The following is an 18,902-nucleotide window of genomic DNA, read 5'->3' on the forward strand; positions in this document are numbered from 1 at the left end:
TAAGAGGACCTAATGAGAGCATATGCAAAGCTTTGTAACTTAACAAGAGGACCTAATGGGACAATAATTGAAAATAACACCACGCATGTTTTTTTTGGTCATGGACCACATCTATTTAAGCAATCCACAATCTCCATACACATAAGGAGGTGGGGTCCACAATTTTCATGCACATAAGGAACTGGGTCCTCTAGAAAATGCACACAAGCAAATGGGTACCTATCCAAAATGCAAGAGGTTGGAAGCCTTGGATGTCATGGTCACCGCTCTCATACTGCCCAGGTCAAGGAAAGCGCTAAGGATAAGCATATAAGCAAATGGGTCCCTATCCAAAATGCAAGAGATTGGAAGCCTTGGAGGTCATAGTCACCGCTCTCATACTGCCCAGGTGAAGGAAAGGGCTAAGCATAAGCATATACCTTTGGCACCTCCTCCTTTAATGGTCATGCAAATAGTCACGGTGAAGGAAGCTGAATCTATATGAAGAGATATTGGCTGGCATAGTCATGGTGAAGGAAGCTGAATCTATATGAAGAGATATTGGCCTCTCTAGATTGTCTTGGGTTTGAAGATTCTATTATAAGCAATCCATGCAGTGCAACTCCTTCAATGGTCATGCAAATGGTCACGGTGGAGGAAGCTGAATCTATACGAAGGGATATTGGCTTCTTTATATTGGATTGGGTTTGAACATTCTATTATAAGCAATCCATGCATAGAGCTTCAGAACATTAAAAGCTTACAATCTTATCCCATATCCTTTATATCTATCCTCTCCCTCTTTAATTTCGCCCCTGTAATTCCTTTTTCTTTCTCCGGTCTTTGATCTAGTGTTTCAGGAGAATGGTTTAGAGCAATTAGGCATGGAGAATTTCATTCGCTTCCATGGAGAGCTTCACGGGGATTTCAGAGCTTTAGATCGTTTCCGGTTTCAGGTATTTCATTGATTCTCAATCGGTGCCTATTTTTATTATTTATCGACTCTTTTGTTTTGGTCAATACAGATCTGTTTGTTCTCTGATCCATGAGAAAATCTGTTTAAGCTTAATAATTGCAGTTTATACCAGGTTATGGATTGTAATGTTTTACATTACCAGAAAACCCAATCTGCATATATGTGAAGCCCTAATTGCTCTCTCTGTGTCAGTGGTTAAAAATTAACTTCAGGTTACAGCCAAAGTCGGTTTGTGAATGTGTATTCGAAGTGCTTCTAGTTCTGGACACCCCAATTTCAGCTCTTACGAGTAGATTCTGGATTGGGGTTTTGCTGCTATGTAAAAATACTAACCGTATGCCTTCAAGTCCATTAGTTAAATCCATATATTGCAGATAAAAATTGGTGTTTAAGAATATTCATTGTGTATATCGTGTTTATATTCCCTGTTATCGTGTTTATATTCCCTGTAAGTTGGAATGTTTTGTCACCGTAGGGACATGATTTTGGCTCGTTACATTACAGTTCTACTGTAAATAAATTTTAAAGATGATAAAAAGGAAGAGATTTCTATCATCTCTGCTATAACAATAGATAGCATCGTACCACTGTTTAAGTCCTCATGTTCTCTCTAAATAGAATAGAAGGAGAAATAAGGTCTGTCATCATGGCGCTATTTGCGTTCAAATTTTCATGTTCTAGACAGAAGTTCCCGGGGTCTTCTGATTTTTTGAGCATACACGCTTGCATGCTGTCTCCTTCTGTGTTTTATAATGATCCACAGTTTGTTCTCTGGTCTCTTGGTTAAATCCACATTGCACAAATATAGTGCTTGAATATATATTCACTGTGCATATGCCTCTATTACTTATAATGGTTCAAAATCTTATTTGGCCTTCTGTGGAATCCTTTATGCTTCGGCTTTCTGTTGTTATTTGATGACACTGCGTTTTCTGGTCTATCTGTTAAATGCATGTTGCAGAGAAATTGGTGTTCCAATGTATTTTCACTTTATACATAAAAGTTTTAGTGCTTCACTGCCATGGAACTCCCTATATTTTTTTTCTTTGAAACCCTTGAAACCTTTTTTCTTATGATCATGCCCTGTGCTGAGGGTCCTATTTCTTAGAGCACTTTGTTTGGTATTGGCTACACCCACTCATTACATGTGGTGGCCATGGTTTCTATTGAACTTGAACTAGGGTCCTCTTTTTGGCATCAAAACTCTGTTATTTCTTTGACAGACTTGATAGTGAGCTCTGAATCTCTATTGTTGATCGAGTTCCTTCTAAGCCACTATACTGGGCCTAGATTGTTGGTTAAAGTTATAGATTGGAGGAACGGGTACACACATCTTTTGGATATTAAAAGGTTTATTTTGTGTTTTCTTACATCCACCGTTCAACTGGTACTATTTGGCTCCACTAGATTATTGTATTTTACTAATTTCTTAATATTACCAATCATATTCTTCAATTTGGATTGGAATTTTAGATCCACATTCCACATGTTGTCTGTTCATTTGCATTAAATTGAACTATCAACAACTAACTACTGAGTACTACCTGAATTTACTACATTATTTTTTATTTCTTTGCCATTTATTGATTCATGTTTCAGTTTGCAGTTTGCCGATTAATGGTTTTATCTTCTAGACATATGTAATAATAATAAAACCCATTCTGTCTCATTGAATATCAGTAGAGGGCTGATGCAACTTAAGCTTCTGATGGTTTGTGGAGAGCCGAGTTGCAGGTTTTCTGTTTTGCTACACTTTAGTTTCTGTTGTCAGGGCATGTGTTTTGCATGTGGTTGAAATACTCTCATATTTTAGGAACTGGTTTGCTATCACTTCTTGCTTTACCATCTTTACAATAGTATTGCTGTTTGTATCCTATGTTATCCTCATATATAGTAAGGCAGAGCAATATTGGCGGAGGCTGCTTGGGTTTCTTTTACATCATATTCAATGCCTCCAATTTATAGGTAAGCTTTGTGTTTGATAATAGGATCTACTGAACTTAGCATAGGGTTTCAAAATTTAAGAATAGTTTCTGCTCCTAATATGGCTACAACCATACATACAAAAAATAATTATTTTTGACATGTACACATGAATTTTTTTTCCATTCTGTGATGGCTAAATTACATTGCTTTTGCACATTGCTGTCTTTCTGTTTTTCCCTCCTTGCTTGTTTTGCCCATTTGAATTTGTGGCCATCTATGATTTGATCAGCAAAAGATATTAATATATTTTGAAATTGAAAGTTATTGTTTATGATGTGTGCAGGCTATAACTATAAGGTATTTTTTTTAAATAGATCGAGCTATTTGAAAAGGCCATGGAGTGGGGATTTAATTACATTACAACCCAGACTCTTCTTCAGGTTAAATTGCATGCCACTGCATTGGAAATTGCAGTGGAAGAGTTGCCAGATAAACTGGTTTTTAGTGGATGATTGTCGAGGTGCTGCAGCTTATAAAGGCTGCACTCAATGATGCCGATCTACTTTTTCCTTCTAGAACTCCAGAGTTGCTGTTATTCTTGTTTTACTAGGGTGGACTTTTGTGGTTGTGCTTCCTTTTATCTCAGTGGATGGTACCAGGTCATGGGTTTAAAGAATTATCTGCAGAGTGTTCGCTGTCAATTTTCAAGCAGTGTTTTACCAGCTTGTTGATCTCCTATTTGATTATCTAGACAAAGCCATGGAGCGGTCAGTAAATAATTTAGATTTTTCTAAGACTTTATCAACTGTAGTGTTCTCTGTTTCTTTGGTTAAGACTATTACTGACATACTTTTTGATCTTTGGCAGTTACAAGGTCATAAAAGAGTTGGGGGATGGCACTTACGGAAGTGTATGGAAGGCTTTGAATCAGCAGACACATGAGATAGTATGACCTATTATTTCCTTGCAATTTAATAATTAAATGATCACTATGTAAGGTTGTAAGCGGCTGTTTGAGTCCAAATGTAAGGTTGTGGAGGAGCATCCTTGCTTTTTTTAAAGTCAAAAATAAGATAGTCACCTGAAAGTAACCAAGTTGCCATGGTATTTCATTTTTGACTACAATACATGGTTTCTCCAGGATAAAATAGTGGCTTTCTTGCAAGGTCTCCAGGTATTCATCTATGTCAATAAGGTTCCAGATCCTCTCTTTGTGTTGTCAACTTGTGGTCCAAGACTTCTAGTTATAGCACCAGGCTAGTGTGACTTTCAAAGGATTTATCATGGTTTTATTGCAATTTCTTCATGGTGAAGTGTTGGCCATTCCTTTTCTCCCATTTCATCCCCTCTCACTCTGCATCTAGGAGGTGCCTTTGGCACTCCTTAATTGTCACTATGACTGGTTGTACTTTCGAGTGCCAATGGGTCAATGACCTATTTTGGTCATTTATGAAGACCTCCCTGTCTCTCTTTCACACTATATGGTTTCCACTGTCTTGGTCAGGTTTAGCAGGTAAAAAGTGCAACCCAAGAATAATTGGCATGGGCTTATTTCGATAGAAGTATTTCTGGCTGTTGGACACTTGAAAAGAGATTCAGACTTCTTATATTTGAAGTTTTTTTCTCTCTATAATAGGATGTTGAGACTAAACCATGATAGCTAAGTTCTTCTACCTACAATAAATTGGGTTAGAAATCTTACTGCATTAATATAGAGGTTTTCTTTTTGTGATATTTACTCTGGGGACCTTCACTAGCAAGGATGATATTTTCAGTGGGTGTTAGCTGTGTTGTATCTCTTCTATGAGATCCATTTTAGTAAAACTGATCTGGTCTATTTGCTTTGTTGGTTGCATGTATGCCGACTATTGAGAGTGATTTGTTACTAAGTTCCTGTTTATGTTTTTTGTGAATGGGTAGTATGTACACACTACAGAATCTCAAGGCCTATACCTTGCCACCATTTTATGCTTAGTATTGTACAATCATGTCAGTCTGTTGTCACAATTTATTCATGTATACCTTTGAATTAGGACCCCCGATTGGGCATTAAGGGGTTTGTAGGTCCAGGATATTATTTTCTAGTAGATAGACTAGGATTTTTAGTACTGCATGCTTGAAATAATTCTTACCTTTAGTTCTCCTCTAAGGAGGAGAGTTGAAATGCATTTTATATTTATACTGAATTTTGTAGTATTGATTTTTATTGTTTTGACACCTAGTATCCTTTCTTTAACAACACAAAATAATTAAGTTTAGGGCATTATGCTCTATCATATGTTTTTGGCAGGTAGCTATAAAAAAAATGAAGAGGAAATATTATATCTGGGAAGAGTGTATGAATCTCCGGGAGGTCAAGGTATGAAACATGAAAACTATTAAATATAGCAATTGGATAACATGTTAACCATAGTTTTGAAATCTTTTATTGATTCGTCTATTTTGCAAATAAATGGCAATGGTATTCATCACAGGGTTGATTTTTTTTGAGCAGTCTCTGCGGAAGTTGAACCATCCCAACATTATCAAGTTGAAGGAGGTCATTAGGGAGAATAATGAACTCTTTTTCATATTTGAATACATGGTATCCTCGACATTTCTCGAAGTCTCAAATTCTTTTTTATATCATCATGAGTATTAATACATTTGTGTGCCTTGTTAAAATTATATATTTTATCTAGCTTATAATGTAAAGTGAAAATGCACATTTGGAATTGCTACTACAAGTCAGTTATTAGTGCTTTAGCTGCCATACTTTTCTTCTTTATTTGCTAGTGTTCTGAAATATTTAAGTTGGTATTCTAAGCATCAATACATTTTTTTTGGTTAACTGAAATTGTTGTCATTTGTATTAAAAGGAGGCTGTGTGGTGAATTAATATAACACAAAATTGCTATGTTTGATATTAGGGGTTTCAAAATGACCCAAATTTTGAAAATGACTGCCTAGCATCTGAGCAGTTATTACATTTCTGGCAACGTAAATATAAAGCTTGCTAGTGTAAAGCCTGATAAACTGAGCTAGCAACAAAACTATCTTACAATGCATAATAAGACCTGGATTAAGAAGAAAACATACCCACTAAGGGCTTCCTACTTGATGTCTGCCTGAAAGTTGAACTCCAGGTCTGCATTATCATTTGCCATATCTCTTTGCACTTGCTGGACTGTCTCTGTCTTTAACTGCTGCTCTAACAGAATCGATAGAATCTTTGGAAGAGAAGCCAGAGGATGTGAGCCCCTAGCAAGACCCAAAACTAATTCATAAAGCATATTGAAGTCTGCTTCATTTCTCTATTTGGTTGCCTTGATGAGCCACGACTTCCGATAACTCAGCATTCTTGTATCTCTGAAATTCAATTGGCCTTGTCATCTTGCTGCTGCAAAGAGAGAAGGCCAACTGTAGATCCTCAATCTGGTGTTGTGCTCTTTTGAGCTTGAAGCAGGTCTATAATTTCACAAGAGATAATGAATGGAATGCTTATGACCTCTATTCTTTTTAGAACCTTCAAGGTGAACTAACCCCCAATGCCAAGGACTAGACTTAAGCTGGCCAACATGAACTGATACCACTGAGCTGAAAGCCAAGATTGGAGGCCCAGTTCACTTGGAAAGGTGGGTTAAATCGAGTCCACTGGACTTTACCAGACCGCTGAGCTAAGGAAGTATTATTAAACCTCAAACCAAACTGAGCTGGCATTTCTTCAGTGCCTGCAGATATCAAACACCGGTAAACAGAAAACCTTATTTGGTGATTTCCTTTGGGGTCAAATGGTACCCCCGCCACATTCCGTACAAATATTTAAGTTATATACAGATATTCTAGATTGCACCATAGTTACCAGAATGCTAAAATTTGAACAGGATGCATATGCATGGGTATCTTGATCTGAAGTGTCTAAGTCGGTTTAATGATGTGCAATACATAGCTCTATTCCTACCTGTATACAGTATGGATATGGCTGGGACCCGTTAGGTTGTTAATCAGTTGAGAGTTGTTAGTTACTCGCATTAGCGACTTGTCACTAAGTTGAAAGTTTATAGTGAGTCACATTAATGACTCATAACTAAGTTCTAGAACTACTTGTATTAAAAATGGTTTCCCTCTTTTTTGTATTATCATTCTATTATCAGTCAATAAAAATCTTGTTACTGATTTGAGTGCCATTTTGGAGATGTCTTTTTCCATCTTTGAGGAATTGCAGGTGCACACTGCATTCCAAGTTAGGTATGCAGGTGCTCCCCTTGTTCTTTATCTCTTGTGATTCTTGGCCCTTGCCATACTGACACTGATTTTTTGATATACAAGATAAAAGGTTGACTAATATCTCCTTAAAAGGCATAAAATTGATTTCATAACAAGTCGAGAGATTAAAAAAGGAAAATATTTTTCATTGATTCTTGATTTTGCGGCTGCCATGAGTTGTCACTGCTAATCTTCCCTTCGAGTACATGTGAAATTTTTTTGTGTTGCATATTTCACTTCGAATAGTCAGAAAAAGGCTAGGTCTTACGACAACATTCATTTCATCAAAACTTTTGTGGAGAAATGAGTGGGTTATACCAAGCAATATCTTTGGAAGAAAAATCAATTTCAGAGGATAATCTTATTGGAAAATAATTGTTAGACTTTCAGAACCTAACACCCGGTATTCGGTTCCCAGCAATTACTACGCGGAACGAATACACGGCCAGATTCCTAACCATAAAAATATGGCGGAAACGAAAGTCGATCTGAATCACACATACACAAACATATTTCTGCCCAATCACCCATTCTTCATCAGTAAATTAATCATGGAACGAACTTGGGCTCCCTTACCAGGGATAATGGCTCAATTGAGAAAATACAATACTGATCACCAGCCTCACTGCATTCTTTCGGACCCAGCACATGCTCACTGAGAATCCTCTTTCAATCTTGTGCCAATGTTATGTGTCTTAGCACCTCACATTAGACCCAATTTATAACTTTCGTTGGCTAAGATTGATGGCCAAAATTATCTTCATAGCACCTCACATTGGACCCAATTTATAACTTTCTTCGGCTAAGATTGATGGCCAAAATGAGCTTGTCAAGATAACTGAAGATAACTAACATTACTTTAGTTAACTATCATATCTTTAGTTTTTTCTATTTTAACTCAAGTACAAGTCATAAATTTAGCTTACCTTACATGCACATGTTATGCAACACACATCAACATGTGTGCAACTCACTTGCACACTCTACATGTCGAATGCAAGCTCCTCCTAACGAGGCAAATTAAGGTTCGTCTAGTCAAGACACAAGACTAGTAAGTACGTTATGAGCTACAAAGCTCGACAACAATACATTTAGGGGACAGTTCTTAGAGACTCATTGTTTCCAAAAACTACTAGAAAATGATTTTGCTGAAGAAAACTTTTAGGAAATTAAATCTCACTGTTTATGAAAAATGCTACTGTAATTTGTTGGTGGTTTGTTTTTAAACTGTATAATAAGAGTTGCTCATCATTTGCTGCCCTATTGAAGATGGAGTTAGTGCATCTTTCCAATTTTTTTCGGCTCTCATATCTCCCTTATCTCTAGTGCTTGGCAATCCTGTATAGCAATTTGCATGCTTCTTGTAAAGTGAGTCTTATCTGGATTTATTTTGGACTTTTGACCCAACTTGAACAGAAAATTTATAATGTTTGGTTCGTTTTATATTTCAACATTAGATTCTTTTATAAAGCATGTTTATTTTGACTAAGTAGGATCCAGAACTCTAGTGACTGGTCCTTGATTTATAGATTTTCTTAACAGAGGAGAATTTAAGTTGAACCAATGATTTTCCTAATATTGGGAGTCTATCTTGATATTCTGCACCCTAATTACTTCCTTGACTGCCGAGATAAGGTTAATGTTCCGGTGTTGTACTTTTTGTCGAATCCTATTGTGTTCCAATTTTGCATTGGCAGCAGGGAGGCGCTTTATAACCTAGGTTGAGGGAGATCCCTATGTGTGGGTAACTCCAATAAATTAAAATGGAAAAAGAGCTGATGTCTTTTTATGAGTCATCTTAATGCCAAAAATGATAGCTGATGTAAGTTGTAACTATAAACTGGTTTAGAGCTGTTTCAAGTGTCAACCATTGATCTATTGCATGCTGAGTCACATGGTTTGGGTTCTGTAATGATTAGGTTTGGTTCTAATTTGAATTTTTTGAGGAGGTTTGGATGAGTTTCACAAATAGGTTTGTGTGTGTGTATATATATATACAAGTTTAGTAGGGTTGTTCGGGTTGTTCAGAGCACAAACTCGATTCACAGGTTGTAGGGTTGTATTTGGGCTATTCTCTTACTAATTCCTTGCTTAAGTTTCAACTCTCAAAGCACAAATTAAGAAATTTACTCTTTATTTCATTCATATATATATATATATATATATATCAAGTGTTACAAGGGTTTAATCCCTCTCCCTAATTTGAATACCATATACCAAATCAATGAAACATAATACATATTTGGCTTGCAAAGATTGTGGGAAGTTAATAAACTTTTCGTTTTGGATGGTTGTAGATATACTGTTGACAGTACAATATGACATCATTGTTTATACCATATGGTAGTCAAGGAGCTGAAGTCTTCAACAGTTTTTGAACATTTCATCTGCATTTTTATTTCTTTCTCTACAGGGTATTATCATAGTAACATCAGGGACATGCCCTCTTTTCATCATAGCATGCTCATCACTTTTAGTCTAGTAATTTGACCATCGTAAAGGAAAGAAACCGTACTATTGAGTCTAATGAAGGTTCAAGAATATAACTTTGAAACACTCCTAAAGGCATGCCATATGAGTGGTAACAGAATGCAGCAGTAAATGTCAGACTTGTTGAAATTTGGTAGGGCTTTGATCAGGGGTGTTGCCCTTCATATTGGTATGAGTGGCAAGTATATTAGTAGGGGGTTGCATACATTATTTTTCTTGGCTTGAGGATGGTTGAGCATAGTGGTCCTCCTTGAGGGATCATGTGGTGCTTTTGGTGATGGTTTTCTTGGTGATCTCTTGCTCCTTGGTTGATGGTTTTTGATGATCTGGACTACTTTCTTTGGTGGCTCATCTAGTACTTGCCTTGAGGCTCTCATGCTGTATGATTAGACTTTCGTACATAGTGAGAGTTTGAGCAGGAACATTTTGATGCTGTTGCAGGATAAATTGTCCATCACCTCAAGTTAAGAATTCCATAAGCTTCAATTCGGTAAGCATTGGATAATTTGTTAATCAACTTTAAGCTTATCTGGCGATTCCACAAGGTGGATGTTTGCTTAAGATATATTCTACATGAAATCTTCTCAAGGCACACCTCTTTTGATCCTAGAACTTGAGAGATACTTTCACCGACAAATCCATAGGATTAGGGAACCTCCCATTTTTGAGGACTATTTAGATTCTTCTATTGTTGAAGACATGGTATTTGTTTGAGAGCAATGTGTTGCAAAACACTCATGCTACAGTAGCCACTCAACTTTTGATTAAAAATGCATATAGGTCTCTTGATATGTCTAGGATTCAAGGATTTCCTCACAACTTGCCTGATAAATATAACAAATGGCTTCCCAAGGTTTCAAGAAAATGATAAGCATGTTTAGAATTTTAAATAATGATTTGAATAAAAGTTATTGGGAATTTATAGGAAGTCCAAATTATAACATATTTAGTGAAGGAAGTGATGTAAAAGTATATTTAGAAATTATTCAAAAATGACTAGTAACTTTCTAACAAAATCACTTGTAATCAATTCAGAAAATTTCCAGCTTAGTGAACAAGTTAGTACACTAAATTTCCAGCCACCAAATTCTATGGATTCTTAATGAATTATGTAAATTAATGGCCGGAAATAATATATTATGTTCTGAAAATTGCATGGACCACCAAAATACACATATAAATGCTACAGGGATTTCCAGCCTTCAATAATGGACCTGCCAGCTAATACATGCACTTAGAATTTAATTTGTAGATCTGTAAATGCACAATGTAATGTGTCTTCATGCTTTTTTCAAGATGAAGTTGTAGTGGAGGAGACCAAAATACTTTTGAGGATAATGTAGATGTTCCGATTTATGATTACGTATCATATTTTAAAGAATATTATTGATGTCCTATCCAACTTTGGATAGAGCAATGTTGTGCATGCTATCTTGGGAAGGGAAATATTTCTATATAAACAAAGAGCTAGGGTGCCTTCATTGGTTGTGTGATTAATCATTATATCTAGCCTTTGTATTTAATCATGTAGAGGAGTAGGAATAGTAAGCTCTTGACGAGCATTAAGAGGAATAAACTCTGCTATGAGCAATTTTCATGTATTTTTGGCATCAATGATTTATGCCTTTTATTTTTTGCAAAGCCAATTTTTGATATGATAAGTTGTATGTGATAAGACAGACCATCCATCCACATTTCTCTTTTTTGAAGAAGGTTATCAGTGTATCACAGGTACAAATAGGGGATTATGGCGTTCTCATGCACTCTTCTGCTAAGAGTACATGTCTCTAAGAGGCAACTAGATGTCACCCCTCATATTGGTATGAGTGGCAAGTATATTTGCAGAGGGTTACATACCTTATTTTTCATGGTTTGAGGATGGTTGAGCATCGTGATTCTCCTTGAAGGATTATGTGGTGCTCTTGGTGGTGGCTTTCTTGGCGATCTCTTGCTCCTTGGTTGATGGTTTTTGACGATCTTGACTACTTTCTTTGGTGGCTTGCCTAGGAGTTGCCTCTAGGCTCTCATGCTTTATGGTTAGACTTTCCCAGATAGTGAGATTCAAGCCCCCATGGCATTCCTTAGAATTCAGAACTTGCATAGGTCAGATGTTATATTATTTGAATTCCAACATGGAAAAAACCAGGAGTGTTGCCTAACAGTTATAGAGCAGAGCCTATGAAAGAGAAAACTGCATTGGTAAAATGGAAGGAGATAGGAAGGGGAATCGATAAAATTTATCTGTTACCAATGTTAGATGTCATTGAAATGGAAGGAGATAGGAAGGTGAATCAAGTCAAACAACTTTATATGCTACCAATGTTTATATGTCATAGATGACACACAAGTTTCTCAAAGATTCACCTGAAAGAATATGGCTAGAGAAATTGTATGATGAAGAGGAATATGAAGAGATGTGCTAAAACCTTTCAATAAGTTCTTTGTAGTTGATTCTTTCATGGTTTTTACATGTAGCTGTAATATCCTGTTAACAAAAATGTACACTAGCACTGCAAACACTTATGATAGCAATTATAACAAAGAGAAACAGCAATCTTCCAGATGGTAGCCTTCTGTTTCAGTCTTTAATTTCTTTTGCTGAGCTATAGTGAGGAAACAATTTGTTTAGTTATTTTGAAATTTCTAACAAGGTTTAAAGAGTTGTAGCACTGCAAACACCTATGATAACAATTATTAAGAAAAGAAACAACAATCTTCCAGATGGTAGCCTTCTGTTACAGTCTTTAGTTTCCTTTGCTGAGCTATAGTGAGGAAACGATTTGTTTAGTTATTTTGAAATGCTATCAAGGTTTAAAGATTTGTAGAGATACAAATATAAAGTATCTGAAAAACTGTAGTAAGAATTATGGGGTAGTTCGAATTTAAAATATTTAATGCGATAGTGGGTGGGAGTATCTTTTGCATGTTCGTAATAATTTTCTGAGCAAAATGCAGTTTCACTAAATGTATTAAATTAAAAATATCAAGAACTAAAATGTGTATAAAGGCTAGGACGAAAGCAAAATTATTGTTCTTCAATCTTGAGATGAGGACAATCTCAGTTCTTGTTAGAGCACTGATAACTCATTATAAAATGTTCTTTTAGATCTGATGGTGTTTCCTCTCTTAGTCTGTGATAAAAGCGATACTTTCTTCTAAACCCATGTTTCTGGCTGATGTATTCCAGGAATGTAATCTGTATCAAATAATGAAAGAGAGATCTACTCCTTTTTCGGAAACAGAAATTATCAAATTTTGCTATCAAATACTGCAAGGGTTATCCTATATGCACAGGAATGGTTATTTTCACCGAGACTTAAAACCAGGTACATTGTTAGTTTTTGGCTTATGTTGTTTGCTAAAGTTTATATTTAGCAAATGTTTCTGGTGTTTCTCATTTGTAAATAAAATTGTATTGATGGTTCATATCTAAGCAAAATGACACACTGGCTCATTTCCTTTTCAGAGAATTTGTTGGTAACTAGCGACTTGATTAAAATTGCGGATTTTGGGCTGGCAAGGGAAGTTCTCACCAGCCCACCTTATACAGATTATGTTTCAACGAGATGGTGAATGTTCTTTCTGCTTTTACTTTTGATTGAACAAATTATTAAAGTAAAAATGAAATACATTTGTCAATTTCTCTGAATAGGAATTTTGTTGACAATTGATGCTTTCTGCCTTTTGTGATAGGTATCGTGCTCCAGAAGTCCTGCTGCAATCTCCGACATACACTACTGCAATTGGTAGGTGTAAATCTGTTATCGCTTTTCATCTGGTTCTAACTCTTATCTAGACTAGTGTTATTGTAAAGGTTCCATTCTTACAAAATGCAAGAATCTTACGGAAGGTTCCCTCTAGCAAAGACAATATTATTTTAGCAAAAAATTCTGAGCAGGCTCTTTTTATAGTTCAATAACTGAAAAGACATAGTGAATGTCAAGAGTGTTTCGGACTGAAGTATTTTACCAGTCTAAATGAAGAGAGAAAATTATGAACCCAAGCTATTGACATCATTATTTTGAGGATTGCAGGCATGCTATTTGAGCTTGAGGACATCATAACCTAGCTTACTATAGTTTTGATCTATGTTAAGCTTATGACATTCTTTATTTTCAAAGAAATAGAAGGATTATGAGCCCCAGTTAGTTCATGATGATAGGCATGCTATTTGAGTTCGAGGATATCATAACCCAGCTTGCTATGGTTTTGATTTATGTTGAGCTTATGGCATTCTTTACTTTCAAAGACATAGAAGGATTATGAACCTCAGTTAATTAATGATGATAGAGCTAATATTCATTGTGCTTTTGATAGACATGTGGGCGGTTGGGGCAATACTGGCGGAACTCTTCACTTTGCATCCTCTCTTTCCTGGTGAAAGGTAGAAATCCTTGAACTTTTTAATCGATTCTTGATGATGCAGAATCTAGATACTTGTGGTTCCCATTCCAGCTGATCTTGAAATAGAAACATTGGAGACTCCCTTGGTTTCTCATCACAAAGGATTAACCGTTACCAAAAATAACTTGCAGTGAACTGGATGAAATTTACAAGATCTGTGGTGTGCTTGGCACTCCAGATTATGAGACTTGGCCTGATGGCATGCAGCTTGCAGCTTTTAGGAACTTCATCTTTCCCCAGGTCACTTAAATTTTGTTAAGCATTATTATTTATTTGTCCTTCTGACCTTTTTGAACATGGTTTTCCTCATTCTTGTCTATAGGTCAATCTACTAACATGTTTGTGTCTGTGATGCAGTTTCTACCAGTCAACCTTTCCATTCTTATTCCCCATGCTAGCCCAGAAGCAATCGATTTGATTACGGTATGTACCATAATGCTGAAAAATTGGAATGAGTGAACTCTTTTTCTGTTCTGTTCTATGTCCTAAGCAGCATGGTGTTCACCTTGATATTTTTTTTTTCTGTGGATTATCATTCCATGTCTTGTTTAATGTCCAGATTTGCATATTTAGTATTATGTCTTCAAGATGGTCTTTCACTTGAATATTATATTATGGTTGCTTATTGTAAATGACTGTTTCATTCTGGGAAACTTCAAAACAGCGTCTATGTTCTTGGGACCCTCAGAAGAGGCCAACAGCAGAGCAGGCACTGCATCATCCTTTCTTCCTTGTGGGTATTTTATTATTTCTTTGATGCTAAAAAATTGTTTTCAAAGATTAGCCTTTTTATTTTATTTGCTAATATTTTGTTCAGTCTTAGGTGATTCTTTTTAGATAGTTCAAGTTGGAATTGACAGAAATATCCATTGTATGTAGATTGGCATGTCTATTCCTCTTTCTCTTGGGGGACATTTCCAAGATAATACATGTGCAGAAGGTAAACCTTAATTATAACAAGCGTCATACATGTCATATTCGATTGTTATCCTCTGTTCTGCATCTGTAAATTTTTATAAAGAGATATTTGAAAGTCAGAAAAGCATTTCATGACCATGCAAATAGGTTGCCAGCACAAAAGCATAGCACATTGAATGGTGCTTTGTTTTGAATGAGTGTGTTTCAATTTTTGAGGTCACCTAAATAATTAAGCTTGCTATGCATTATACAGGTAAAATGACTGTAAGACCGATTGTATCATTCTTGGCATCTCCATGTGCTACGTGTTACCCAAATTTTAGATCAAGTAGCACATAGCCTAAATAAAGTTGTACTCTTGCTACCAAATTTCTGTAAGTTTTAATACATGGGCTTTTCTTGAGTTCTTAGTCTTGCTGTGTGCCTGCAGAGGTAGATACAAATTTTCATTCCAAAAAGGCATGCAAGGCATGGAATGGGGAAAAAGAATCAAGCTTGGAATGCTTCCTCGGTTTGTCTTTGGGGCTCAAGCCAAGCCTTGGTCATCTGGGCGGTAAGCAATATTTGCGGTGGAAATATTTTCCAGCACCTTCCATACTGGACTTGTTCATCATTTGCTATTTCTCACAAGCTCTTTATTGTTGAAGCTTTTGAGTTACTTTTCTGCATCTTTTCTCTTTCAGCAATGGGATCTCAAGGTGTGGGAGCAGTTAAGCAGGTAAGAGTTCTTACAATCATCACTGAAGTTCAACTATGGCATTGGGTTGGTTTCATAATGTCATGAATTGCTTTCCCACAATTTGACATTTGTAACGTGTAGGAAGTGGGGTCCTCTCCAGGGTGTCAGAGTAATCCAAAGCAGTCCCTATTTCAGGTTTTAAACTCAAGAGGTTTGTATAGGAAACTCTAGGAGCTTTTCCAAAACATTTGATCGATGATGTATAATTTATTGAGATATATTTAAACTTAAAATTGCATTTTCATCCTTGGCAGCAATTCTACCACTATTTTCCTCAAGCCCCAACCTGAATGTGGTTCCAGTCAAGTCCTCTCTACCTTCAGCATATACAGTAAACAGGTTAGCTTTGTTTCAATGAAGTGTGAACTTGTAATTTTTAACTTGAGTGAAAATTATATGTATATATTTATATATCTTGGAGCCTTCAAATGCTTGCAGTCAAGTCATGTGGCCAACAATAGCAGGTCCACCTGCTGCTGCAGTTACTGTTTCTACTCTACAGCCAAGCATACTCGGCGATTTTAAGATCTTTGGAAAATCCATGGGGTTGGCTTCACAGTATGCGGGAAAGGAAGCTTCCCCTTTCAGCTAGATAATCATATTTAGTTCATGCTTTCTGAACAAAGTAAATTTTTAATGAGTGAAATTCACCGTTTTAAGCTGATAGCTTTAGTTCCTACGTGGAATGTATAAATGCACCATTGTCCATAAGGCAAGAGCTTTAATCTGGATTCCAGTATATATACCCAGTTTGGTTTCTAAATTCATTTGTAAATAGTTCCAACCGAGAGAGGATATTTTTGAGGTAGATTGGCAATGGAATAACTGCTTGCCATTATTCAGAGTTACTGCTTATGAGAACAATTTTTTTTATATTAGTGTTCTCATATACAATCCATCTCCGGCATCACCATTTTTACACGATTGGAATGCCGAAGTTTGTGAGGTAAGATTGTAATATTAGACCAGTTGAAAGTCATGCAATTTTGGTCACTGAACAGGTCATATGCCAATGCATGTGAGATGAAATCATCTTAGAATTGTGTCAAACTTTTCAAATAAGTTCTTTAGACTTGTTTGTCTTTCAGAAATGGCATATCTTCTAGTCCTAGCATAGTGACGCTTTTCATTTGAAGGCTGTAATTATTATATATCTACTTTTTACAGCTACTACTTGGATGTTGTCATTTGACGGGCTATATAGAGTGTAACTATTGATTGATGATAGATGGCCTATATAGAGTGTAAGTACTGATTGATGATAAACAGAAGATTTGGCTGCACTAGCTGGACTTTTCTTATTGGGTTCACTTTCTCTTGCTGGATATGTATTCAATGTGCCATACTATACATCTTGATCAAAGAACTTTTAGTCTCACATTTCCAGTTAATGTATCTGAATCTTTTTAGCTTAGTATTGATGTTTTAAAGGTAGCACTACCCCTATGCACTTGATGTACTAAACAATCCCCTTCTGTGCTTTTCATCATCTTTGGAAGTTAATATTACTTTACATTCTAAATCCTGGCAACACTTGTGGTATGTGTATGTAGTCGACTTAATCAGTTCTGTTGGCTAGAGGACTTAATCCCGTCCAAGCAAGCAACTTCCAAAATGCGCAACCTCCAAAATATTTTCACTGGAAAGGCGTTCTTTTGATATTTCAATTGTTAATTCTCAACTTTCATATGCTTGTGCTTGTGCTTCTCCTACCTTTTAGAGAATTCTTACCTCGTCCTAAAGCCAAATGAGTAGATGCCATTTTTTCTCCATTCCCATCCTATGATTTTTCCCTCGAATCCCTATAATCCGCTCTATTTTTTACTTTGGTGCAACTAACATGAAACACAGGAATGTTGGTATTGCTTGGGATTCTGGGATACTAATTGGATCAGCTGTATTCTTCTTGCTAATATGCCTCCACCTCCAGGTCCCATAATTAGATTTAAGCATGAAATTTTGTACGTCTTCCCATTTGAAGATATCTTGCTTCTTTTCAACTAAAGTATTTGGAAGAAAGGTGTCCTTGGAATCTGAAACTTATAGCATTTCTTTGTTAATTCTTAGGTGGGTTTTGAAGAAACAAATTGTGGACTTGGTAGTATCTCTCACGTTTTGCCACAAAGATTTCTGTTGTAGATTAAGGTCTTATCCTTTACAAAAATCCTGAAGACTCTTTGATTGTTGTTCCACCTATTCGTATTGTATCATACACAAATTGCAGACTTTTCCATTAGCAATTAATATTCCTTTTAATTCTCCTTTCTCTTGCACTCTAAATTATCCTTCCTGAAGCTCGTTTTGAGATAAATAAATAGTAGCGGATTCCTTTGTTTGTGTCACTTGCAGGATGCAAGTTGTTGAAATGGAAAACCACCACTATAATAACCATGCGACTGTAGAGAAACACTTTAGAATTCCATTCACACATTCATCCCCAAGCTAGCAGTATGTGTCTGAAGAAAATTCAATTCCTTTACTCAGATTTGATAATTATGCTGCTGTTTTTTCTTTCTTGCTCATTTCTATTGAACGCACAAATTCTTTAGATTGCTACAACTTGTAAATTGTTGAGATGGAGAACCATCACTAGAAAAACAACGTTGAAATGGAAAATTGTTACTGTTAAAATGGAGAACCATTACTAAAATAACAATGCTTACCGTAGGGGAACACTGAGAAGCTGTATTTACACATTCTTCCCCAAGATAACAATATTTGTCTTGGGAAAATTTAATGCACCATCTTTAATCTGATAATTGTGCTCTTTCCTTGGCTATTTCTATCAAGTGCACAATTTGTTTAGCCTGCTACAACCTGGCTTCGAATTTCTTTTACTTATATAAGTCAGGTTCTTCAAAGATTATGTTTGGTAAGATTAGTTTGGAGTTTGGTAGCTATAACTTTTAGTTATTGACTTGTAAGTTGGTTTTTTTATTGAATCTAGATGAATCAGTAACTGATTGGGGCTACTTGGGCTAGGCCAGGGTTTAAATGTGGCTGCCACTATAACCACGAACCTAGTGCCAACAATTTGCAAGCTAATGCCTGGCAGGAAATTCTACTTGGGCTAGGCCAGGGTTTAAATGTGGCTGCCACTATAACCACGAATCTAGTGCCAACAATTTGCAAGCTAATGCCTAGCAGGAAATTTATGACTTAACAAGAGCAGAGGCATTCCATTTGTGGGTGTCTACATTTCTAGCATTATCATAATGGGTTAAC

The 18,902-nt window shown here is 36.1% G+C and overlaps 1 protein-coding gene across 1 annotated transcript; it reads left to right on the top strand.

Moving 5' to 3' along the window:
- The first annotated feature begins 340 nt into the window (after window positions 1–340).
- LOC149242573 (cyclin-dependent kinase F-3-like) lies at window positions 341–16,850 on the top strand. The gene is given in 19 exon segments (XM_089374285.1): window positions 341–935; window positions 3,225–3,648; window positions 3,749–3,827; window positions 5,172–5,240; window positions 5,376–5,465; window positions 12,804–12,942; window positions 13,083–13,185; window positions 13,310–13,362; window positions 13,934–14,000; window positions 14,152–14,260; window positions 14,378–14,443; window positions 14,685–14,753; window positions 14,900–14,960; window positions 15,369–15,491; window positions 15,622–15,656; window positions 15,759–15,828; window positions 15,932–16,016; window positions 16,116–16,239; window positions 16,242–16,850. Coding segments are annotated over 18 exon segments (1,392 nt in total). The 5' UTR covers window positions 341–935; window positions 3,225–3,640; the 3' UTR covers window positions 16,284–16,850.
- The last annotated feature ends 2,052 nt before the right edge of the window (window positions 16,851–18,902 follow it).

Source organism: Pinus tabuliformis, chromosome 8, assembly GCF_031772625.1.
Source record: "Pinus tabuliformis cultivar Carrire ecotype Pingquan chromosome 8, CPIR1, whole genome shotgun sequence".
In the NCBI taxonomy this organism is placed as follows: Eukaryota; Viridiplantae; Streptophyta; class Pinopsida; order Pinales; family Pinaceae; genus Pinus; species Pinus tabuliformis.